Source organism: Ranitomeya variabilis, chromosome 1, assembly GCF_051348905.1.
Source record: "Ranitomeya variabilis isolate aRanVar5 chromosome 1, aRanVar5.hap1, whole genome shotgun sequence".
Taxonomy (NCBI): Eukaryota; Metazoa; Chordata; class Amphibia; order Anura; family Dendrobatidae; genus Ranitomeya; species Ranitomeya variabilis.
The window spans coordinates 710772079-710798814 of NC_135232.1; the positions used below are offsets into that span (position 1 = coordinate 710772079).

The 26736-nt window shown below is 45.9% G+C and overlaps 1 protein-coding gene across 6 annotated transcripts in view; it reads right to left on the reverse strand.

Moving 5' to 3' along the window:
• Positions 1–26736, reverse strand: part of NIN (ninein) — a 112334-nt gene that overhangs the window by 19491 nt on the left and 66107 nt on the right. For all 6 annotated transcript variants that reach the window (XR_013216485.1, XR_013216487.1, XM_077267373.1 and 3 more), the window contains exons 5-18: positions 20500–20539; positions 17831–18021; positions 9745–9891; positions 8574–8741; positions 8218–8354; positions 7634–7774; positions 7176–7350; positions 6988–7098; positions 6112–6201; positions 5884–6022; positions 5378–5499; positions 4772–5295; positions 1105–3993; positions 150–275 (exon numbers count right to left, since the gene is read on the reverse strand). Coding sequence is in view for 4 of the 6 variants with exons in the window: in XM_077267373.1 (XP_077123488.1) it covers positions 150–275; positions 1105–3993; positions 4772–5295; positions 5378–5499; positions 5884–6022; positions 6112–6201; positions 6988–7098; positions 7176–7350; positions 7634–7774; positions 8218–8354; positions 8574–8741; positions 9745–9891; positions 17831–18021; positions 20500–20539 (5000 nt within the window). In the remaining 2 variants the exon portion in view is untranslated. The remainder of the gene's footprint in view (positions 1–149; positions 276–1104; positions 3994–4771; positions 5296–5377; positions 5500–5883; positions 6023–6111; positions 6202–6987; positions 7099–7175; positions 7351–7633; positions 7775–8217; positions 8355–8573; positions 8742–9744; positions 9892–17830; positions 18022–20499; positions 20540–26736) is intronic.

The window sequence follows — 26736 nt, forward strand, 5'->3', positions numbered from 1 at the left end:
CACCGAACAAAACTCTGTGTCGTGGCCAAAGTTGCTGTGTAGCTAAAGCCTAAATGCCCTTCATCTATAAGTCTACACCAGCTCAATGTATCCATCATGGTCCACCAGCATCTGGAGTCAAGAATGCAGGCTTTGGAAAATATACTTACCACATATCTTCATAGTTGTCAATAAGCTCGGCAATTCTTTGGTTATGGACTTCGGCGTCTTGTTGCAATGACGTTATCTGGCTCAATAATGTTCTGTTCTCCTCCTGTAGGTTCTCATTCTCATGTCTACAAAAGGTAGAAACCATCACTTTAATATACGTTATATACTACTATACAAGTAGTGTCCTCCTTGTTGGAAATTGACATTCTGGATATAGGGCTTTTGACATTTTTTTAAATATAACCATTAGTCTTTAGCTGTAGCTCAAGGAGACACCCACAAAAGCTAAAAGGCTTGACGGGGGTGATCACCATCATTGTAAAGGGGTCAGTAGAGTAGCTAAAGACAAAATCTTTGACACATTTACCCTACAAATTGGTGATTGTCTACACTTCTACTAGGACAGGTTCCCATTATTATGGATATCTAGGTCAACTAACATTACTAATAGTATCAAAATAGAAAAAAAAAGGACAATGCATGAAACCAAAAAAAAGCAAGCTTAGCATTACCAGATGAGGAAATCAATATTAAAGCAAAAAAAGTGCAAAGAAATCTCTGCCGTAGTGGTGGGCTACTGGCACCTGAGTTGTCTAATATGGAGACTGGATTTCTGAAGACTCCAAGTTTACGTGACCAGCTGCCCACCACATCTCTACAGATTGGAAAGATCAAGAAAGGAAAAGTTCATTTTTGTGTTTAATTAGCAGCATTAGAATTAGCGCAATCAATTAGGAAGATTATAAAGCAAAGTATTTATGTAATTAGGGGTTAGGAGAGAGCTCTTCTGGAGGACTTTGTTATGCCAGATGACAGAAAAGTTAGAGGGTCTTTTTTTGTTAAATTGCTATGTTCCTCTTAAGAAATGTTAGTTCTAGAAGCAGGGAAAGCAGCCGAGAAGGAGTTTCTTCGCTTAGCCGAAATCAACAGATGGGTCGTAGGCATGTATATTACCTCAAAGGTTCAAGCCTATTCGGGATTTCATGCTCCTTGTTTGGCAGGTTAGAGTTGATTGTCTTCCGCTCATGGCTCCAAGTCAAGTGCTTCTGTCTTGGACTCATTTCTGGAAGACCTTTTGCAAACGCTCCAAGATCTAATGATGGCTCGTGGCAACATTGTTCAGTTGATACCAATCCTGGCTTACCACCATTTCTATCCAGTGTTTGACTTCTTGGAAGCTTGTCAGGACATATTGGTTGTTGTTCAGCAGAGTTGTGAACATTTTCTACTAGAGGTATTGAGAAAGTTGTACCAGATGGATAATATTCATCAGAGCAAAAAGGCGGCTCCAAATTTTCTTCCCTTTTCAGGTCAATGGCCAGTTTTTCTGTAACAGACATGGGAGTTTTCTCAATACTATACATTTTCTGCTGCATCAATTGAACCAGTAACTTTAGGTCATTGTTTTCTTTCTTGGCTTCATCATACAACTGTTCAAGCTTTAAAGAAGCTTCCGCCATTTCCTCCATGTTTAGGATTTCTTTCTGCAACCATGAAACTTCGGAGGAAAGAACTTTGTTGTTTTCAATAGCATCCATATTCTTTAGCTCCAAAACAGTCAAGCTTTCTTTCAGTTGCAAATTTTCCTTTCTAGCTACGGCCAAGAGCAGTTTAAGACCAGGAGCGGATATGGGTGCATCATCCAGCTCCGGTAGTAGAATTACTTCAAGATTAATAGCTTTTTTCACTTGGTCATACTCCAAAGATAAACCACTTAACTTTTCTTGAAGTAGAACAGCCTGTGTCTTTAGATGACCGTTTTCAGTTTTCGTATCATTATAGCTCTGTTCGAGCCTACACAACACCTTAGTGATGTCTTCAAGTTCCTTAGTTTTATTTTGAAGTTTCATATTCACATTATTTAGGGTTTCCTTACACTGGCTAAAAGACAGAAAGTCCAGAACTGTAGGATCTTCTCCTTCAGGCTCCATGAATGAATTTGCCTCTGTTTCAGCAGGCTGATTTTTCACTTTCCTCCAGTTGTATTTGCTGTCAAGCCACAAAAGTTTGTTCTGCAGCCTAGACATTTCGGATAACAATTTGACGTTTTCTTTGACTGTTTGCTCATGAACAGCTTGTAGGCTCTTGTAGACATCCATATCAACTTCAGGAACTGCCAAACATTTCTGAAGTTGCATCTTCAACTCTTCCTTTTCTTTCTCCATCATCTTCAAGTCTAATTTAGTCTTAGATAAATTTGCCATTTCTTTCTTCAATTCCTTGATTGTACCTTGCAGTCTAGTGATTTCTTTGCTCTCCTTTTCGTATTTACCACACATTTCTCTGTATAGATTTTCAGATTCTAGAAGTTTGAAGTCAACTTCATCCTTCTCAGATTTATGGATGCTTGTTAGTTTTTCTACAGTTTCTTGAAGATGTTGGGCATCTCCATGATCTAACTTTTCACCATTTTGTTTATTTGCTTCAGTTATCCGCAGCTTCTCCTGAAGATTATCAATTTCTGCCAATAGATGAATGTTCTCTTTGATGGTGTGCTGGTGCACTCTTTGCAAATTCACGAGAGCGCGCCTTTCTTCATCTAGAAGAGCAGAACCATCTTGTAGGTCAGAAACAAGTTTCTTCAACTCTTGGTTCTCTTTCTTCATTGATGTATATTCCAACTGGATTTTTGACAAAGATGTGATCTCATTCTGCAAGTCACTGATCGTGCTTTGAAGTCTAGCAATCTCTACAAGCATTTCTTGCCTCTTAGAATCGGTCTGATCACACATTTCCTTATAAAGTACCTTTGACTTGCTCAGTTTAGTATTAAGAAGATCTTTCTCGACCACATTGTTGTTTTCCACTTTTTGTATGGTTTCTTGCAAAACTAGTATACTTTTCTCTGCTTCACACAACTGATCACCTTGGTTCTTCACTTTCTCCTCCAACAGAGTCAGATATTGATCTTTTTTCTCCACCATAGCATTACAGATCTCATTCTTCAGTTTCTCTTGAAGACTGGAAATATCAGACAATAACTTAACATTCTCTTTCACAGTCTTCTCATGGACAGCTTGCAGACTCTTGTTTTGGCTTCGTTCCTCTTCGAGAAGTACCAAACTCTCCTGGAGCTGTGAAACAACAATCTTAAGGTCCAAATTTTCTTTCGCAACTGACTTATATTCTGCTTCAACTCTGGATAAAGACCCAATTTCCTCTTTCAATTCACCGATGGTTCCCTGAAGTTTTGTGATTTCCTCAAGCATTTCATGCCTTTTTTTCTCATTCCCGAGACTTAATTCTTTATAAAGAGTTTCGGATTCTAACAGTTTGAAACTAATTTCTTCAGTCTCATGTTTCTTCTTCTTCTCTAGATCTTCCAGTTCGCATTGGAGATGCTTCACGCTGGTCTCTGCTTGAAGAAGTTGTTCATCTCGTTCAGTCAACTCCTCCAGCAAATCATTTTCTAATTGAAGGATCTTTTTATTAAGAACCGCTTCTACTTGTTTTGAAGCAATTTTCAGATTCTCAAGATCATTTTCCAACTGAGCCTTTTCAGACTGTAAACCATTGATCAGTTTCTTGTAAGTCTTCTCAAACAGATCTTTCTGCTGCGAAAGCTCAGAACAAGCAGAATTTTTCTCTTTTTCAACTTTTTCTATTTTCTCTTTAAGTTTTTCCTGCAATACTACACTCTCTTGGATGAGCTCTTCTTTTTCGAATGCCCACTGAGATTTTTCTTTTGCATGTTGGTCATTTAGGTCTTGAAGATCAGCTTTAAACTTCTCTTTTAGAGCAACCAAGTCTCCCTCATACATTTTCACTTCTAACTCATTTTTGCTTATGAACTGAGCCTCGCTTTCTAAGAGTCTTCTATTATACTCAGTTTCCAAATTTTTCCTAAAAGATTCAATATAAAAGAGGATATAAAAATACAATTGTGTAAGACTATTTAGGTTTCTATCTTTCTGTGTGCATTCTGGACTGAGGCTTTAAAAAAAGAGATCAATTTTGGAAGCAAATTAAAACTTCAGAAACATCAGAAGTTTTGATCAATGGAGATCCAGATGATGGGACCCCCACCAATTTCGGGATGAAGGGGCAGAAGCTCCTCGACCCAGAGGTGTATGAGCTAAAAGGTCTTCTAGAAGTCTGTACATTGCTCTACTTCACTTTCTGACAACTGCTGAAAAGAAGTCAGAGCATCGTGGCGACATTTCACAGTTGAGCATTTTTGTCTTTTTGCTCAAACCTTAGAGGGTATCTTTTAAGAAAAACAAAGATCTTGTTTCAATCACAGGTGTAAATAGATCTTGAAAATTGAAATCTCTAAAAAGAATTGATTATTTAAAAGGATACAAATTTAATACTTAAAATAATCAACTAATAAAATGATTAAAAGGACGATTCCAAAAATTGGAAATTTGGTAGAAGCTGTAACATTGGCAAGCAAAAACCAGCAGAATTAAGAAAAATGACAATATGATATTAATTGTAAGGAAGAAAGAAAAAGGAAAATTGTAACTGTTGCATTAAAGTGGATGAAGACATGAATATTCACCTGCCCAAGAACCTCCTCTACAGGGCCAGCACTCTAAACACACCAGACATAGGTCAACCATGTATTATGGCAGTCCTGTAAAAGCCACGTGCACACAGAATAAAACATAGTCTTTACCTTTCCTCCTGGACTTCCAGATGTTGTTTTTCAAGCAATTGACTTCTTAATTCCAGTTTTTCCATATCATGTTTTTCCTGAAAACTCAAGATTTGGTCATTAAAACTCTGCTCCATTTTACTCCTCTTCTCCTCATACATGGTCACCAATTCCACCAGTTTGTTTTCAGTTTTCTTTTCCAGGTCTTCCGCTTTTTGGACCAGCTCCTCCTTCTCCTTATGATAGGTTTCCTTCGCCTCTTCTAATTGCAATTGAAGGGCGGCTTTCTGCTCCATCAGCTGAAGTTTCTGGTTACTAAATTCGGCCTCCATTTTGTCTGTTTGGTTGCGATGTTCGCATTCTGCTCTCCGCTGCTCCTCTTTCAGCCTTGAGATGTCGGCTTCTAATTCTAGGTCCCTCTTTTTATAGACTCGTGTTTGCTCTTCCGCTTTGTGAATCTCCTCGTTCAGTTTTTGTTTGAGGACATCTTGCTCCCTCTCAAACACGCACTTTGCTTCCTTCAGATTTTCTTCATAGTGCGTTACCTAAGACATCGGAAACCAAGAGGGCCTCTGTTAAGTACACTTTTTGGAGAAGACTAGTAAGCAAATGAGAAACAAGTCTTACTTTAGATTCCAGTTCCATTTTTAACTGCTCGATTTCTCTTTGGTGCTGCTCTCGCAGCTGCTCGATGGCCATCTCAGCTTCTATACTCATGTTTAGTGGAGGACAATCCTCAGAACCGATACCTGCATGAAGTAGACAATTACTGGACATAACAAATACTTAAAGATCTCGTTCTGTTACAATGGACATTACCATTGGGGTACGTCCATATTATTTCAATATGGTGGCTTCAAATAGGTTGACCTGGTGCAAGTCAAAACGCAATGGGTTAAATTAATTAAACATTATAATTGTCAACCATAATCCAGGACCTAACCTAAGAAAAATAACATTCTATGACAAGTAAAATTTTACTATTGATTTAACAATTGTTTGCATGGCCAGGAGGTTGGCACAGCAGATCATGAAGATTAATCTCCACCCAGTTTAATCTTTAGTCTTCATCACATAGATTAAAAACACCCATGACAAGGAAGTCAACAGAGTTCCAATTTTTCCTTTTTTACCTTGGTCGTAGTCCACAGCATTTTTATTATCAATTTCATCAAATAATGAAGTCTTCAGTGATGTTCTTAAGCCCCGAATACCTTGAGCTTTATAATCTTCGAGCTCCAGCTGCAATTCATCAATACGATCCTGCAGCTCCTGGGGGAGATGAATGATGGGTCAGGATGAGTATTTGTATGCTGACCTTTCCTGCGAAGCAGTAGACACTTATTGATTCATGTACTCACCCTGCGCTGCCGCTCATATTCATTCCGCACTTGCATCAACTTCTCCTCGTGACGAAAAAACTCAACGCAGCTCGGATCCAAATCCCCAAACTGAAAAAAAAAGTAAGGAATTTATTTTTCTTTTCTTGTGCTCATTTAAAACTAAAAACTTAAAATGATAAAACCCCGTTCTTTACAGAAAGATCTGGCCCCGCCTTAATGTGTCAGTCTCCTGACCATAAATGGGAAAACGAATGCAAAGTTCATGAAAAAACAAGCAGCTTTACAATTTACCTTTGATTAAAAATCCTATCCATTACCAAGAATGTAGGGATTTTTAACTCTATAGTTTACTGCTGGTTGCCAAGATTACCGGTCACCTCAGCAGGCCATCAGAGGTGGTTAGTTTCCAAGGAAAGAAGCGCTGGTCTGCAGCGTGTGTCTCTGCCAGCATGTGAGGTAGACAGAGGCAATGCTGTCTTTACTTGCAGTACGGTAGAGCACACAGTTCAGAAAAGCAGAGTGACCATGACACTGGTCCAGACTGTTAATTTAGGAAGAAGGCAGGAGGCACTGGATTGGTGACTTCCTGAAGACCCCAAAGGCATTTATTGCATCTCTAGTCTGCATCACTGGGATGTGCAATTATGGGGAAAATAGGAGTCCACGAAGTTTCCATACAGTTTAATGGAGCAGTTCCTAGCAAAACTAGCAGCAGTGTTTTCTCAACTCTTACCATTACTACCATGAACATCACTGGAGAGGGAGCGGCCACCACTGTGGTGGTAGCTGCAAATGTGTACACAAGGTCATCAGATTCCAGTACTACCAAAAAGTACAAGTCCTATCCTATGGAAAAGTCAAGACAAAGACACCAATCCACACAGCTACACAAACCTTTTCCAGCAGTATATTGTCCAGAGTCTTCTGCAGCTTAGCTGTCAGCAGCTCGCAGTCCGCCAGCTTCTCAGATGTCTCCAACAACTCATTTTCCATACGGCTGCTCTCCTATGAGACAGAGGCGGGAATCAATAGGAGAAGACCCCATTTCCCAATGTATAGTCAAATAACAAAAATCTCCCTACCTTTATGGATAAGGTAAGCCGATCCCGCAGGTAATTCTCCTCCAATTTGATCTTATCGAGCTCTTGCTCCAGGTCCAGGCGTTGCCGGTTGGTTTGCTGCAATATCTGATCCCTCTCTTTTCTCAGCTCTATTTTCAGAGCCGCCGTCCTCTCCTTGTACTCCTCGTCCAGCTTTCTAGAATATTCAGACACCAAGAAATTAGAGCAGCGCCATAATGTCTCCTTACTGTTAAGAGCTATTCTGGATGATTTCGCACAGACATTGGCAACCATCAAGTTTAGTTGCAGGACCTCCAGAGATCAGCTCATTAGTGGCTATACTCCCCGATGACGGTAGACTGCCATGAAGGCAGATATCTCACTACACATATATTGCTCCTTTTCACCTTCTTGGTGAGACCTTTCCTGTAGCTCAATCTAAAGCGAAAAGTGTAAACCACCAAACAAAAAGTACCAACCGAATGTTGTATTCATTGTGGCGCTCAATGGCGGCATGATGGTCGTCCACCTCTGATGCCATCAGACTTTTTAGTTTTTCATTTTTCTCCAAATCCATCCTGAGCTTTTCTTTTTCTCGCATCGCCTGGTCAGTACGTTCTCTATAGAGAGAAGACATTTGTCAGTCTTAAAACACAACACATTTTAGTAGAGGCACAAAGGCCCAAAGACCTGGTGCTCGTCAATAGTAAAAGCCTACAGTAATCATGTCAAAGCTTCTGGAGTCTCCTTTTGGCCATCGTGGGTAGACCCAAATTATAGTCCTCTAATAGATATAGGTCACATAATGGTCCAAAACATAAAGGAGCAGTCAGGGACTACAGAAGGTTCTCAATTCAGGAAACTCCTGTTCAAATGGACCTTTTAGATGTGGCAGATGCGATCATCCTGGAGGACCAAGTTATTACATGGCTTCCCAACAATGACAGGATTGGAGGCCCACTCTGGGCTATTGGATAACCTGTAAAACTAGATCAATGTTGTAGAAGATGGTGTCCTAGATGCTAAACTACTTAAGAAGCAAAAAAGAAAAATGCAAACTTACAATAAGTGCCTGATCTCGGAGCGAAAGCTGACGAGAGCCGCTTGGTAGATCTCATTTTTAGTGATCAGAAGCTCATTTTCCAGAGTCATTGTCAATTCTGTCAGATTGAGCTTGCCTTCTAGATTAAAATCCAAAGCCTGAAGAGCAAGAAAGAAGGAAAACAAAAAAACAGCCATGAGCAATGGCCAGGATTTTACAAAATGGGTGAACAATAGTTCTTAAGAGCTGGAAAGGATGGGCAAGCAGTGTGGCCAACGCGCCAATGACTTCAATTGGGAAAAGCAGCACCTAACTGCCCTAGGCTTGAAAGAGGGGCCCCTGAAAAAGATGGTAACAAGGCAGATGAAATGGCTAACCTTGAGTATGGTCGGTCCATTTTCCAGTCCTTCTTCATGCCACAAGTCGATGATGTCCTCCACAGAGCCATAACCCATCCCATCGTCAAGTTTGGAGAATAAGCGGAAGCAGATTGTCCCAGTCATGGCAGATGGGGTTAGCGTCCTCCTCCCACTCTCATCGTAAGGCTAAATATTTAAGTCAAACGTTTTGAGTCAACCCATTGGGCAAATATTTTACTTCAAAATTGTGATTAATTATTTTTGTTAAAAGTTTAAGTAATTCGAGAAGGAAATAAACCAGGAGGTCTAAGATTGTCTTATCAAGTCTTGTACATGTTCATACTGATCCGTCTCGTTGCATAGATTTTCCACCAGGTGACCACACAACTACCTGGCAGGCATAATACTGTATTTCAAGATGGACCATGGATGGTGCAGCAGAAGACCACAACCCAATCATCACGGCAACGACTGCAAAGCACTTATAATAGGAAAGTGGTGATAGTAGGCAAAGAAGCAATGGTGAAGACGCCAACAGAGAAAAGGTGCAGTGACGCATGCATGCAAGAGAGATCACAACTTTACTCTGGAAAGCAAAAAGGATTTAAGGGGACCTTTAATTTTCCATAAAATAGTATTTTTTTTACCTGGTGTAAATGCCGCTAATCTCCCAAGTCCAGCATGGTTTTTCTTTTCAATTCATGAGATGTGGCCTCCTCTTTCTCATATAAAATCTAGTCGCTATAGTCAAGTGAGTGTGGTCATCAAGAGCCGCCCACACCCAAGAGTGGAAGACCACACCTCCTTGGCCAAGGAGAGTAGATTTATATACAGGGAAGAAGGGGCAATATCCCAGGAGCCGTAGTCCTAGATTTGCTTGTCACACTCTTTCCCGCTCACCCATGAGCAGGTGTCCAAGAACCTCACTATCTATTCTATGCCTCTTCCTCTCTGGAGTGGTGCTGCGCCACACTACGTTGTCCACACATTACGGCTATAAGATCTGTGACTAGCGATAGTCAGTGTGACCCATGAAATAGGATTACAAGGATAGGATCCTGTAAGGAAACAGCATTCCTCATCTGAACAGGGTACTTTTGGTAGAAAGTGCGCTGATTAGTGAAGCGCCAATTAATTAAGATATTTTCCGAAATTTTGCCAAGAAGTCCGCCGTATATACACAGGTTACCTGCAGAGAGAGGTGTCTCTTCAGCTGTCGATATGGGGTGGAGGAGGACGGAGTTGGGGGTTTGGTATTTTTACAGACTTCATAGAAAAAGTCCTGGAGACTCATGGTGTCATCTTGGTCTAAGTTCTGTAATGCATCCTCCAGAGCCTGTAGGAGGCGATATAACGAGTTATACTTTACTCTATTCCTATGCAAATAAAGCATCATTAATATTCTAAAATGAAGGAAAATATATATTTAAAAATATATTAAAAAAAAAAAATGAAACAAATTAAAAAAAAAAATACTATTGTGAAAAAAACTAATATAAAAATTTTAAAAAAATGTATACAGACACACTTACACTTTTTAAATTGTTATTAAATATTTTTTTAGCCAAAGAAAGTAAAAACTTAAAAAAGGAGATTTTTGTGTACTCACCGTAAAATCTCTTTCTCTTAGCCTCTAATTGGGGGACACAGGACCATGGGTGTTATGCTGCTGTCCACTAGGAGGCTACACTATGCATAATCTGAAAAAGATTAACTGTGGCTCCTCCTCTGCAGTATACACCCCTGGACGGCATCAGCCTTCTCCAGTTTTGTGCAAAAGCAGTAGGAGGAACGTAACATGAATAACATAATTATGCCTGTAAGAAGGCAACTATGTACGAGCTCAAGAAAACAATATGAGAACTCAACAGTTACAACGGCCTGGAAAGGGCAACAGGGTGGGAGCTGTGTCCCCCAATTAGAGGCTAAGAGAAAGAGATTTTACGGTGAGTACACAAAAATCTCCTTTACTCTGTCGCCTCATTGGGGGACACAGGACCATGGGACGTCCTAAAGCAGTCCCTGGGTGGGAAGCAATGGACGAATATTGTGCAGACAGGCCCCTATACTTAGGGCACCGCCGCCTGCAGGACACATCTACCCAGGCTCGCGTCCGCTGAGGACTGGGTATGAACCCTGTAGTGTTTAGTAAACGTGTGTAAGCTAGTCCAAGTGGCCGCCTTACACACTTGTTGTGCCGAAGCCTGGTGCCGAATGGCCCAGGAGGCCCCTACCGCCTGTGTAGAGTGTGCCGGAATACCGGCTGGAAGAGGAGAATTCTTAAGGCGGTAGGCCTCTTGTATGGTGGATTTGATCCACCTGGCAAGGGTAGCTTTGGAAGCTGGCAGACCCTTGTGGCCGCCTTCCGGAAGGAGGAAAAGAGAATCAGACCACCGGAAGGACGCAGTCCTAGACACGTATATACGCAATGCCCTGACAAGGTCAAGCGTATGCAGAGCCTTCTCCACTCTATGAACCGGAACCGGACAAAGGGATGGTAGTGAAATTTCCTCATTGAGGTGGAAGTTGGACACAACCTTCGGAAGGAAGGATGGGACCGTACGAAGAACTACCTTGTCCTGGTGAAAAGCCAGGAAGGGCCGTCTGCAGGAGAGTGCTGTCAGTTCAGACACCCTGCGTAGCGAGGTGATTGCCACCAGGAAAAAAACACCTTCTGGGAAAGAAGGTGGAGCGGGACCTCCTTAAGGGGTTCGAAGGGTGGTTCCTGCAATGCTGTCAGGACCAGGTTGAGGTCCCACGTTTCTAGTGGTCGTCTGTAGGGGGGAACCAATCGGGAAACCCCCTGAAGGAAAGTCCTTACTTGCGGCTTGGTAGCAATGCGCCTTTGAAAAAGCACTGAGAGGGCTGACACCTGGCTCTTAAGCGAGCCCAATGACAGCCTGGCTTCCAGACCCGATTGGAGAAAACCAAGTACTTTTGGTAGGGAATAAGGGAGTGGGATCTGGCCACGAGATTCGCACCAGGTAAAGAAAGCTTTCCAGGTACAGTAATAAATCTTGGCAGAGGCTGGCTTCCGTGCCCTGATCATGGTTCCAATGACATCCATCGAGAGCCCTGCCTGGGCTAGAACCCAGGTCTCAAGGGCCACGCCGTCAAATTGAGAGCCCCTGAGTTCTGGTAGTAGAACGGGCCTTGTGATAGAAGATCGTGGCGGTCGGGGAGATGCCAGGGGGCGTCTGCTGTGAGTTGTACGATGTCGGTGTACCATGTGCGTCTGGGCCAGTCCGGTGCAATTAGGATGGTTGGAACTCCCTCTTGTTTGATCTTCCTCACCACTCTGGATATCAGGGGGAGAGGTGGAAAAATATACAGAAGCTGGAACTGGGTCCAGTCCTGAACCAGAGCGTCTGCTCCGAGCGACCGCGGATCGTGTGTTCTGGCCATGAAGTTGGAGACCTTGGCATTGAAGTGGGATGCCATTAGGTCCACATCCGGGGTCCCCAAGCGGAGACAGATCTGGTGAAAAATTTCGGGATGGAGAGACCACTCTCCCGAGTCTATTCCTTGTTGGCTGAGGAAGTCTGCTTCCCAGTTGTCCACACCCAGAATGTGGACCGCCGAAAGAACCGACCCTGTGTCCTCCGCCCAGCGGAGGATGTGTGACACTTCTCGCATCGCCTGGGTACTGCGGGTCCCCCCTTGGTGATTCACATATGCCATAGCATTGTCCGACTGTATTCTGATGTGAGAGGCTGCCAGTAAGTTGATGGGCATGGTCGCTTCCACTGGGGACCACTTGCCCTGTGCCCTGTGGTGTAGGTGCACCGCACCCCAACCCGTCAGGCTCGCGTCAGTGGTCAGAACCTTCCATTGACCTGTGAGAAAGGATTTCCCCTTTGCTAGCGAGGTTGGCTTGAGCCACCAGTGCAAGGACCTCCTGGTTGACGACGTTAGCTGGAACTCCCTGTCGAGAGAAAAGGGATTCCTGTCCCAGGACTTGAGAATGGCTAGTTGGAGAGGTCTGAGGTGAAACTGGGCAAATGGGACCGCTTCTATTGCTGCTGCCATCTTGCCGAGGACTCTCATGGCAAACCGGAGAGATCGAGGGGGTTTGCGGACGAGGGTGCAAACTGCTAGTCGGAGAGCCAGTGCCTTGTCCTTGGGAAGGAGCACTAGACCCCTGGAGGTGTTGAATAACATTCCCAGGAAGGTCAGGGACTGACTCGGGGTTGGTGATGACTTTTGTAGGTTGATTAACCAGCCCATGCGACAGAGTATCGTTTGTGATTGAGATGCTGAGCTCGCAGTCCTTGAAGGTGGGGGCCTTAATGAGTAGATCGTCCAGGTATGGAACGACTACTATGCCTCTGGAGTGCAGGACGTCCATGGTGGCTGCCATGACTTTGGTGAACACTCTGGGAGCCGTGGAGAGTCCGAAAGGGAGAGCCACGAATTGGCAGTGGTCCTGGCCTATTGGAACCGGAGAAACCTCTGATGGGCAGGTGCAATGGGTATATGCAGGTATGCGTCTTGTATGTCTATGGAGGCGAGATATTCTCTCTTCTCCATGGACGCAATGATGGACCGAAGGGACTCCATGCGGAAATGACGGCCCCTTACATATTTGTTGAGCCGTTTTAGGTCTAGTATGGGCCATACGCTGCCTCCTTTCTTGGGAACTACGAACAGATTGGAGTAGAACCCTCGGAAGCGGTCGGACGTGGGTACCGGTACTATGACTCCTGCTTGAAAAAGCGAGGAGACCGCTTGGTGGTAGGCACGATCCTTGGCTGGCAGTTTTGGGGGGACAGAGAGGAAGAATCAGTCCGGTGGGTTGGAGGTGAAGTCTATTTTGTATCCGGAAGACACTAGTTCCCTGACCCACCTGTCTTCTGTAATAGGCAGCCAGACTTGATGAAAGAGCAAAAGTCGGCCGCCTACTGGTGTGATGTCTTCCGGAGTCCGTGAGTCATGATGAGGAGAAAGTCTGAGATTTTCCTCCTCTGGGCTTAGGCTGGCCTGCTTTTGATTGCCAGGTCTTGTCCGACCTTTGCGTCGATCGTGAGTTGTCCCTGCGTGGGGAACGGTTACGATTTTGTGCTGGACGCGAGACTGACCAGCCGGAGGAATTCCGAAAGGATCGGAATCGAGTTTGGTTACGCTTCTTGTAAGTGCGTTTAGGTTTCAGTTGGGGAAGAGAAGTACTCTTACCCCCGGTGGCGTTGGATATCATAGTGTCCAACTGTTCACCGAAAAGTCTCCCACTGAGGTAGGGGAGGTGCGTAAGGGACTTCTTTGTGGCTGCGTCCGCTTTCCATTCCCACAGCCAGAGGATACGCTGAATCGTGATGACGTTTGATGCTATCCCCGCTACTCCCCTTGCTGAATCCAGAGCTGCATGGAGCATGTAGTTTGCTACAACTGCTATTTGAACCGCTTGGTCCGACAGCTCAGGAGCGGATGCTTGGAGAGCTTGTAAATTCTTTGCCCAGGCCAGAATGGCCTTGGCAGCCCAAACTGAGGTGAACGCGGGAGCCAGGGATGCCCCTGCTGCCTCGAAAATTGAACGAGCCATGCGTTCTACCTGCCGGTCTGCTGCGTCCCTGAGGGTTGAGCTATCTGGCAGTGAAAGGAGGGTCTGTGCTGCTAGCCTAGAGACCGGGGGGTCCACTTCAGGTGGATCTGTCCATTCCTTGGTGTCCTTCTGTGGGAAGGGGTACCTCGCCTCCAGATATTTGTGATTAGCGAATTTTCTCTCAGGCTGTGAGAGCTGCTTTTTAAGGATCGCCTTAAACCCTGGGTGGTTAGAGAAAACCTTATGCGGCTTCAGAGGTCCTTCAAAGGAAATCTGATGTTCTGGGACCTCTGGTGGCGGATCAGAAATGTCCAGCACCCGATGGATGGAAGAAATTATGTCCTCAACTAGCGCTGTATTGCTAGGAGGGATTGGGATCTGGGACTCCTCCGTTTCTCTGTCTGAGTCAGAGTCCCAGATGCCTTCCGAATCCTGTGTATCACTGAGGCGTCCCCTGCCGAGTGGGCCGGGGAGGAGGCCTTCTCTGATCGGGGATTGCGGAGATCTGCATTGTCTGTCCCTGGAATGGGACGGTCTAGATGACCTGGAGCTACGGTGTCTCTCCCTAGAGGGGGATGACCGTGTGCTATGGGATGACGCAGATGGACTTGATCTATGGGTCCGCTTGCGTCCTGACCTAGACATGAATGTGCCAGGATCATCTTGTTCCTGAGACAAGCTCTCCCTTTGCTGGGTAACAGTCATAGCCGGGGCATGACCCTGCAGAGCCTGAAGCAATGTGGAGGTTAGGTTATCTATAGACTGCGTCATAGATTGCGATATTTGAGTAGCCCATTCCGACGTGGCATTAAGACACCGAGACATTGGCAGGGGCTTCTTGGGGCTCTGACACATTAGTTTGTATACAGTTCTGACAATGCGGGTACGTGCTGCTACTGGGGAGAGCGGTCCCGCAGGCTGTGCAGAATGCATAATAGCAGTTCTGCCTGGTTCTCTTGGACCTTGAGCTCGGCATAGTGCCCCGATGCCGGCAGAGGACCTTACAGGGTTAGAGAAACCTATAGGGGAGCCTTATAGGTAATATGGATTCACAGCTGAGTAAAAAACCCAGCTGTGATCTTACCCCACCAGTGTGCCCCTAGGTCCAGCGCCGAAGATCCACAATCCTGTGCCCCCCGGAGACTGGCTGCCTGGTCCTGGTCCTGCAGACCGGGAGATGCAGGGTTAATTTGCAGCAGAAAAATGGCTGCTGAGAAAAAGAGGAAGGAGGAGAAGGGGGCGGAGAGCTGGAAAAAGGCGGCAAAGCTGTGTAAAAATGCGCCCTTTCTGTCTCGATCCACCCCCTTTATGACACTGTAGAGTGTCATATTTGTCATCCGGGGGGTGGGCCGGGGGGCGGAGAGGAGGCGGAGGCTTCAGCTAGGCCGAAGCCGGGGCCTAAATTAGATGAACGAGGCCCAGAAGGGCTCCAGGCCGGCGCGAAAGTCCGGGAGGGGGTCGGATCTGAACCGGACCCCTCCGGATTTAAAGGCAGGATGGCGGTGGGGATATAAGCCGAAGGGGGAGCCCGGTTGGGGTCTCCCTGAGGCAGTATAGAGCTGGTGCTGTCGCAGAGACAGGGGCGCAGGGAGCCCTGTGTCTGTATGTGCCATGCCTGCCTGCACTTCCCCCGGCCCCAACAGGAGCCCGCAGCTGGGCTGGGGTCCCTGGATGCAGGCGCAGTATGCTGGCCCATTGCTGGGAGCTGTAGAATGCTGCCTGTACAGGCCCTACCTGAGGTGTCTCAACCTAATACCCCCAGAGGGGGATTAGGGAGGGTGCTGTTGTCACACCTTCAGGGGCCTTTATCCTCGCCTCGACCTCAACCCAGTCTCGACTTCGAACCAGCACCCGAGGGACTGAGGAAGGAGCAACATGGGGAATAGCCATCTCTACTTCAACTGGGCACCCCATAATAGGGGGCCGAGGAAGGAGCCATGCCGGGAGTCTCACAGGAGACCCTCTTTTCTTCATCTGTAATCCCATCGGAAAAAAACAGAGTAAAAATCTTTTAGGTGTGCCTCCTATGCGACACTAAGCAAAAACTGGAGAAGGCTGATACCGTCCAGGGGTGTATACTGCACAGGAGGAGCCACAGTTAATCTTTTTCAGATTATGCATAGTGTCGCCTCCTAGTGGACAGCAGCATAACACCCATGGTCCTGTGTCCCCCAATGAGGCGACAGAGTAAAACAAAAACACCTGTCCTTCCTAACTGAGTGCTGCCAATAGCTTAAAGTTGGGGTTTGTGTAGGATGAAATACTAAACTTGTCTTCTTTCTTTATCAGACTCGGGATGCCAAAATGAAAGTTTCCATTCAGATACAAGCAAACGTCTTACAAGAATTAAAGAAAAATAGAAAATTGCAGAAATTTTAGTGCATAGTAATTAACCTTTAGGTACATGATTAGAGAACCCCTTTAAACCACCAAGAATAGACCTGCAAAAAAATATAACATTTTATGGAGCAATTGTTAACGGTTTGAACAAAATAAATACCGGTAAATAAAAAAATAATGCAATTCTTTATTTTAAAAAGTAGGGGGCAGATCTTATTTAAAAAAAAATATCCTTTTTTAACTCCTGCACACACTGGTACAGAGGAATTGCAGCTCAGGTCTATTCACTTCAACTGGAGCTGAGCTGCTATACTAGACACAACCAGAGGATATGTGCGGCGCAGTTTCTAGATTAAAAGCAGCCATATGTTTGTACTTCCGTATGGTCCTTGAATAACAATTGAATCAAGCGGGATTAAAGGACCATAAATAATAGAAAAACACCATAGTAAACCTCAAACCTTCTGTTAAAGGGGTTCTCTGCTTTGGACAACCGTTTCGTGTTAGTAGGGATTACAGAAAACACTTTGAAGATCTCAGCAGAAAAACATCCTGTGATCAGTGATCACTCAGCTGTAATCTCTGCAGGCAGGAAGTGTTAATTTACCCTACAGCACCCCCACAGGAGAAATGAATCATTACGTGGAAACCTAACGCAGGGAAGATATGTATGGACATTCCTTCTGGCTGAGTGACAAAGGGCTTAAATGAGGGATCACACTCCTCCCTTTCACTCAATGCCCCAATCAAGCATGTGACATGGATTTCTTAACCCTTTAAATGAATGATGATCAGTTTGGATCATTTTTGTCATTTTGGAGATTCCAGAACTGTTCAGCACTATAGATTTCCGTAAACAAAACTCATAAAACTCATAAAAAATGTCCGGCAATGAGAATTACAGGGTTCACATATTTTTTTGGTGTCCTCTTAGAGGAACGGTCACTTGTTATAAAGATATAATTTTTCTTTACCTGGTGTGAATGCCGCTGTTCTCCTGAATCCAGCGTTGTATTTCTTTTCTTTTGCTCCTGCGCCTCTCCGTTCCTGAGATATGGCCCCATCTTTCCCGTATATAAATCTAATAAATCTAGTCTAATTATCTAAGTGGGTGCGGTTCTCAGTAGACACCCACAGAGACCAGTTGTAGACCACGCCTACTTGGCTAACAAGACTAGATTTATATACAGAGAAGATCGGACTATATCTCAGGAATGGAGAGGCGCAGAAACAGAACAAAAACAGCGCCGGATTCAAGAGAATAGCGGCGTTTACACCAGATAAAAATGTTACATATTTATTCCAAGTGACAGGTCGTTGTTATGGGTCTCAGAATATTAAAAAGGGGCACTCCACATTCACGTCACTGCCGTGCACATATGACACACGCATTACTCACCTCTTTGTCCAGGTTCTGGAAGCCGTACTGTTCGCAGATGGAGAGAAGCTTCTTCCTGTTCAGGTGACCATCTCGGGTGATGCCAAGATCTTCACATATTAGCTGCAGCTTCTCCTCCACTAGGTCCTGGTCCGGGGACAGAACAGTCTGGGAAGCACTGAGGTCGTCTGGATTCCAAAACCGAAGCTGCCCTGATGGTAAACACATCAGCATTTGATCAATAGGCGAAACGTCGCTTCGCCCCGTCCAGGAGCTGCATTAAAGGTAATTTCCTATTTCATTCTTCCCTGCCCTGATATTTCCTGGAATATGGAAGAAAAACTCTATATATCTCGCCAGCATTTACTGCTCCATTACCTCGCATTGGAATAGTAATCAGCCCCATATACGTCCCGCTGTTCTCCAGCGCGCCCTGCCGATGGGGTAACGCTTATCTAATTAGTCATTTACTTAAAGCGTCACAGCAGAGGAAAGTAAACACGCAAATATCCACAAACGCAACGTGAGATCTCACCAGGATAAGGGAAGATCTTCAGGTCATCCATCAGTAACTGACTGTAGAGATCATTGGGACCAAATACAATGGCAGCACTGTGGGGTCCCCTATATACATTAATGGTCAGACTATCCGCTGCTTATTACAGGAGAACTTCCTAAATGTTTTCCACTTTTACAATTACAGCACATTTACTTTTTTTTTCCTAACCATCTGATAAGGAATATTTGATAATCCAGCCATTGATGCCAGGTTAAAAGGAAATCTATCTATCTGTCCTCAAGGATTTCAGATCTTCAGACAGGTCTATTCTGGACTACTGGATATCACTGCGTTATTCTGTATTTATCCATATGCTTAGATGCAGTTCTCTCATTGTCCTGTAGGTGGCGCTCTTTAAACAATCTAAAATCATCAAGATAGTGACTGTTGCCATTTAGGTGTCCAGTCTGGTGGCTATGAAGGGATGCACAGTTTTTTTAACACTTTTTGTAGCTGCCTCCAAATCAGGAGACTTGGGGGCTGTTCAGACATTGCATACAAGGACTACTATAATGGCTTCCTATTAGGACGAGAAGTCTGGGGGCAGATCCTCATTGTCAGTCCTCACTGCACTTCTAGTATTCTATTCACGGTCCCTGAACAGTGTGGGGTGATAAATGCCACGTATGTGACACAGGAGTCTATGACGGCGCCTGAATAACCTGTAACATATGCTAATCCCGTAATAAGACCCTGATACAATGCGGGATTACAGGAGCCAACGACTTATGAAAGCCGATCCTGCACAGACAATCATATCCCAGCAACGTCCGATACTTTATAACACACCGCTGCATAGTGACAACACGCTTACAGCCACATTTAGAATCCACTTTTGCTTTAATTTCGATTTTGCACCATTTTGCAGATCTCTGCTACTAATCAGTGGACAGAAATGTCGACCACTGTAAGGGTGGTGGTCCGCCAGGTCTATTACGGAGCGCTCCCCATTATTGATCCGTGCACCTGGTGTTGGGTTGGCCATGATAGGGAGGAGGGTGAACCAGAAGGGTTCCATTCACGACTGATCCCGGATCCCTACAATGAAGCTGGAAAGAGCTGGAGCACTTTGCCTCCACTGTCTCCAGCTCTGTCCATTCGCAATAATCCGTCATGGCGCAGCCTAGAGAAAGCCCCTGCTCCTTCCTGCTTAGCAGGGGTCAGAAAAGTCAATAGGAAGTGTCACTTATGTCTCCTTCAAAAGGAGTTATCGCAACATACAGATTCCCGGGTGGCGTGCGCTGCTGATGATTGACAGTTTGGACTGGCAGCAAACTGTCCGATCTGCCAAGATGGAAGCAAAAGCGCTTGGCCTCTGTGGAATCAGACGAGCATAGGGGGAATGGGGCTGGCCAGATCGGGAGGCCAACAGTGCGCTCTGCACAGCCGTAGGACAGTGCTTACACAACAATCGCAGCATGCACTGCGGTCATCCCAGGCTCGCCCATTCAATTCTATAGGGCCAAGGAGAACAAAAAAAAAAGAAAAATAAGATCCCACCAACCGATATTTACGGATAGATTTCTATTATAAACTCAGGACACTGAGACACTGATGATTTAATGTAGTTGTATGAAAATGAATCTCACACAGATGTAAAAAACGGACACGAATGAAAATTCGAAAAAAAAAAAAAGGTTTTTAGATGAAACACGGACGATTTTCCATAAGCTCCTCTGTAGGCAATCTGAAGCAAAGAGCTTGGAGGGTACCGCTCCTTGCCTAAGTGAATGGCCCCCACTGATAGACTATAGAGGAAGTCGGTAACCTAGGCCGAGAGCAGTAAACTATCAAATTACAAAGTTCTTAAGAACAAAGTGGATTTTTAATAAGAGGCAAATTGTAAAAGATGCTGGATTTTACAGTCACTCTGCAAGTTTAACCATTTAGTATGTTGAGACAACCCCTTTAAAATAAATAGAAACCTAAAAGACAGGTGTGCAAATGGCAGAGCTTGTGCCTTAAAGGGGTTGTCCTCTACTGGGACAATGAATCTGAATCTTTATGTTGTCCCCCAGCTTCCGTCCTTACATCGATGATGTGCTAGGATGACTCTTCCAATTGTCCTCTTTTCTGCGAGTTGCAACATTTTAGTCTGTATGTTTGTAAACACCGTTAACCCCTTACTTACCTTCCGCTTCATACTCTTCACCCTCTTCACTTCTCCAAAGCTGAAACGGAAGAAAGATTAAATGAGATAAGGAATCACATGCGGAGCATTTGAGAAAATTAAAAAGACACAAATACAGATGTCAGATTAGCAGAAACCCCCAACATTAACCCCCGCAAGCTCAGAGTCTGTAGTTCTACCTAAAATGCCAGCGTCTAAACTGGAGCAGTCTTGACTTTAGGTCTTCTACTTGACCAAGGGGGTCACCATAGGTCAAAACTATGCAATAATAATAATAATAATAATAATGATGGAGGATTCCAAGAATGTAAAAGGCGGGGGTCTCATGGAGATTTTGCTTTGTGCAGCAGCTGGATGGTGGGGCGGAGAGGGTCACACCTATTAACACGCCATGGTCTGAAAAAGAAAGGAAGGCTCCATTGTGCACGCTCATGGAGGCGATCCTCCAGATGGTCAGGGGGCTACACCTCGCAGCTCAGGACCCTGTAGGAGCATCTGTAACTCATGTTGTCTAATATCCCGGCTATTCCCTGCGCTCTGCCATCTGCTTCATACACCGGACTTTTGTTCTCATCAAGAACTGGGAATGTTGGAAACATGGGACAAGCTGATTAGTTGGAGCAAATACAATTCCATGGACAGCCAGCGATTTCAGTGGGCACTACGTTGTGCTTAGTTATCCCCCCGATTGTGGATCCCCTTAGGGGTCTGCTACACGGCTGGGTAACACACAATTGACAGTCCATCACCCCGGCTGTTGACACCTCCGATGGGAATGTTGCGGATTTCACCTGTTAATCCGCTTCTGCTTGGTTTACAGGACCAGCAGTGAATTCTGTTGTGGATTTTTACAGCAGATTTCACTCCTTTTTAATGCGGAGAGGTTAAAGCCCAAGAATCAGCGGCGTGCACATGCGGATTAGGTCACGGATTCTCCGTGGTTGAGTTGCAGCAATGGATTGTTGCCTGGACATAGTTAATTTATTTCTTCCCAGGGCTGCGCTCTCATAGTGTCTGACAAACAAAGGATTATAAGAGCAGATGATTTAAGAAAGGCGATCCCTGCGGGGGACAATGCAGACGATCATACCCCAGCAACATCATGACGAGATGCGCTGCTACAAAGTGATCCGACACGGCCATTGCTGTAAGGAAACGTTTTAAGCCAGATTTGACCTGCATTTCAGCTTTTCACCATTTCCAAGATCTCTGCTGGCAGTCAGTGAATAGAAACGCTCACCATGTCCTAGTGACAAAAGATGCAGGGTCCGTTACAATGAAACAAAACTCTCCCTGCTAGTAATCCGCACACCCGGCGCCATTGATTAGGACTGTGTGTGAACCGGGAGGTTTCCATTCATTGACAGTAAACAGAGGTAGAAAAAAAAGGAGTAAGGAATTGACAAGCAATATTGCAACAATTAATATACAAGGAATATAAGGACATTGATCGGACATCACTAGGATGCAAACATGGCCGCAGCGTCAGCGTATGTCCAGGAAAGTGGATTTTCTCATCTCTATCAAGGCAGTGTCAGTTTGGGTCACAAAATTAGGTTTGTGCCAGAGACTTGGATGAGAAAATACAGCCACAACACAGTGACACAAACCTTTCCATACACTTTCAGTACAAAGCAGCTATTCCGCCATACTCGGCCCAGCATACAGGTATTTTTAATGGGGAAAGAACAATAAGCCGCCAGACATCTGAAGGCAGCTTATCGGCCATGAGAAGAAAGGATTGGGCATGCTGAAATCAACATGTCCGATCCTTCTTTCCCACACTGGAAAAAACATAAGCCGGTGTCCAGTCCCACTGAAATTGCCGCCTTCACTAGACCTAAGCCCTACATTAATAGACAATTTATATCTACAAGACCCATCTAGTGATTGCATGCCTATAAAAAGAAGCCCTTGACCTCGTCTGCCGGCAGCCATGTTCCTTTCTACCCTGACTTGTCACTAATCACCTGTCTCCTATAAATCTCCCTCCACCAGAATTGTAAATTTCTTAAATAAAACTGCGAAGCAATTAAGTTGCGCTGACGGCCGGAACAAGCGTCTCCGCGCTCAGCCGGTTATTACTTTGCATCTTCCCCACGGGTGCAGGACGATATAATGAACACGCGGCCGGTCTGGCTGATTAAATAAGGCTGGCCGAACTATTAATATTAAACAGCGGGTCGCCACCGCATTCATTATGTAGTCAGCGACTGGATCCCCACGGGGGAACTGGATAACTATTCACTTGTGAGTCGCATGCTTACGCTCCATCCATCGCAGGTGAGAGGAGCAATAATTCAGTGGCTAAGGTTACTTTAAGAGTGGTGTAGCTGCGGGGAGAAAGTAAAAAATGGCCGTACATCATAGATATATGTCCGTGACATTAACCCCATGGTGAAAGAGGAGTACAATATTTGGTCTTCATATATTTGAAAAAAATAAACATTTAATTCTATATGGATCATTTTTTCATCTTTTAATAGGGAGCTTTTGATTTTTGTTACGAATTTTCAAACAATATTTTATTCTGGGCAAATCTGAAATTATTAAGATTTGATTTGCAGAAATCCAGGAGGTTGGCGTTTCACTTGATTCTTTTGGAGGGACCCTCACCTGAATCCCCCACTTGGGTCATCAATGACTTGTGCCAACCCCCATGTGCCACTGGGCCTAGGACCAGGGGGCTGCAGTGCTGTATGAAGTCAGGTCAGGGTGAGGGGTTTATTGTGTAACCCCTCTCCTCCGGTTATTACACTTTGGGGTCTGGAGAGACCTCAGTGCATAAAAAAAATACTTTTGATAAGAGATTTTATTTGGGCCGAATCGAATGGCTGAATTTGGCCAAAACCAATTTTAAACCGTCACTCATCTCTAGTCTTCAAATTTGTTTGCACGATAAACCCCTTAAATGCCAATTTAATAGCACAAAATCTGATAGAGCTGCAATAATGGCAAAAGTAGAAAACAAGTGGTGGATGACCCAATGGCGGATTTTGGGGAGTTCAGAACAGCGCTATAGAAAGTTTCCACTGGTGTCAGAGATGTAGTAACCTAGGGAGAGTTATCTCCATGCATTCTTGATGAATGATACAATTAGGTGATGATCGGGGGGGGCACGGGCCTCGTGAGAGCTCGCTCATGGGTTACGAGCCCATTATATGGTGGATTCTCGGATACTCATGGCTGGGGAAGAACAGACCTGCACGAAACCCACCCGGTCTCGATGAGTGGGGAGCAGACGGCGGAGGCAGAGCACCCGCAAGCTTCTGAAGTATACATTCTGGAGTGCAGCCAGCATTGTGGCCGGTGCGAGGTGTGCACCAGGACAAAGAGCTTTCCTTGTCACTACAACAAAGAGATTTACAAGTGGTTTTACTTCAAAGGGCTCCAAGCGAGACACAAACGTTCAGCTTATGTAGGTGTGGGAGGAATTCATCACTTGCATAATATATTACGCTGACCCATCGAGGCCCAGACTCCACGAGGAATCTGCAGGTGTCCTGTAGTATCTGGGATAATACCCTAAAGCCCCTTCATCCCCCCATACACCTTAGACTAATGTCAGCAGAACCAGCTGATATCGACAGGCTCAGCCAATGGTGTAATGTGTGTGGAAGCATTGACCAACTGATGTGGATAAGTCCATCACTTTCATCTCGGAAATGCTTCTCTGACCATTCCTGGTCCTGGAAGAGGCCCTGCTATTAGGAAATCCCACGGCCATGTAGTGGGTACATGTCCTGTGTCACATCTACATGATACCAGGACTCCAGGTTCCCTGCAGAACATTGCTCCACCACACGGCCTCAAATGGCTTTATTCTTCCCACGGCACATCCGGGTACTATGACTTCCCAGGTAAGTCACGCAAATGTGCCTGGTCGTCCATGTGATGCAAAGCATGACTTATTAGGCCAGTTCGCCTTCTCCCATTACTCCATGGTCCAGTACTAAAGATCACATGCCCAATGGATGAGCTTTGTATGAAGATGTGTAGCCACTGACCACGATCCACAGAAGGAACTTTTTTTCAGAAACTTGGGGTGGAATTGTGGTATTGGGTCAGACGAGCTAGATTTTACTACCCTCACTTATAGAGAGTCAGAGGTGGGCAATGGCCCTATAGCCACTTCATTGGTTGTTCTTCCTTGGACAGGTCACCGGTAACGCCCAACTACAAGGCCCAGCGTACACTGAGAATGCCCCTCCACAAGGCCTGGTGTACACGGGAAACACCCAACCACAAGGCCCGGCATACACTGGAAACGCCTCTCCACAAGGCCCGGCGTACACGGTGAACGCCCCTCCACAAGGCCCAGCGTACATGGAAAACACCCCACCACAAGGCCCAGCGTACATGGGAAACACCCCACCACAAGGCCCGGTGTACAAGGGGAAGGCCCCACCACACCACCACAAGGCCCGGCGTACATGGCGAACGCCCCACCACAAGGCACAGCGTACACGGGGAACACCCCACCACAAGGCTCAGCGTACACGGGGAACCCCCCACCACAAGGCCTGGGGTACACGGAGAACGCCCCACCCCCTGCTTGATGTGCATGTGATCCAGGCTGCAGGTAATAGGTGCAGATGCACAGGCAAAGCTGGTGAGCATCTAGACGTACATGATAAAGTCCAATAATGCTTTGAAGTTCTGCACACGGTGGTTTAAAATTCATTAGTCTTTATTGTAAACCATTAAAATGTAGCAGGTACAGAATAATAATTGCTGATGCACTTCGTGTTGATACGATTAACAATGAAGTCAAACTGACTCGAAAAGCAACAAATAGTATTCTGTACCTTCTATATTTTAATAGTTTACAATAAAGACTATTGAATTTTAAAACCACAGTGTTCTAGACTTCAAAACCATCATTGTACTTTAATCAAGTACACCCTACAAGCCCCGGCGTATACCGAGGACACCCCGCAAGAGCCGGCATACACAGAGGACACCCGGCATACACAGAGGACACCCGGCAAAACCCGGCATACACAGAGGACACCGGCATACACAGAGGACACCCGGCAAGAGCCGGCATACACAGAGGACACCCGGCATACACAGAGGACACCCGGCATACACAGAGGACACCCGGCATACACAGAGGACACCCGGCATACACAGAGGACACCCGGCAAAACCCGGCATACACAGAGGACACCGGCATACACAGAGGACACCCGGCAAGAGCCGGCATACACAGAGGACACCCGGCATACACAGAGGACACCCGGCATACACAGAGGACACCCGGCAAAACCCGGCATACACAGAGGACACCCGGCATACACAGAGGACACCCGGCAAAACCCGGCATACACAGAGGACACCGGCATACACAGAGGACACCCCGCAAGAGCCGGCATACACAGAGGACACCCGGCATACACAGAGGACACCCGGCATACACAGAGGACACCCGGCATACACAGAGGACACCCGGCAAAACCCGGCATACACAGAGGACACCGGCATACACAGAGGACACCCGGCAAGAGCCGGCATACACAGAGGACACCCGGCATACACAGAGGACACCCGGCATACACAGAGGACACCCGGCATACACAGAGGACACCCGGCATACACAGAGGACACCCGGCAAAACCCGGCATACACAGAGGACACCGGCATACACAGAGGACACCCCGCAAGAGCCGGCATACACAGAGGACACCCGGCATACACAGAGGACACCCGGCATACACAGAGGACACCCGGCATGCACAGAGGACACCCGGCAAAACCCGGCATACACAGAGGACACCGGCATACACAGAGGACACCCCGCAAGAGCCGGCATACACAGAGGACACCCGGCATACACAGAGGACACCCGGCATACACAGAGGACACCCGGCATACACAGAGGACACCCGGCATACACAGAGGACACCCGGCATACACAGAGGACACCCGGCATACACAGAGGACACCCCGCAAAACCCGGCATACACAGAGGACACCCGCATACACAGAGGACACCCCGCAAGAACCGGCATACACAGAGGACACCCGGCATACACAGAGGACACCCGGCATACACAGAGGACACCCGGCAAAACCCGGCATACACAGAGGACACCCCGCAAGAGCCGGCATACACAGAGGACACCCGGCATACACAGAGGACACCCGGCATACACAGAGGACACCCGGCATACACAGAGGACACCCGGCAAGACCCGGCATACACAGAGGACACCCGACATACACAGAGGACAC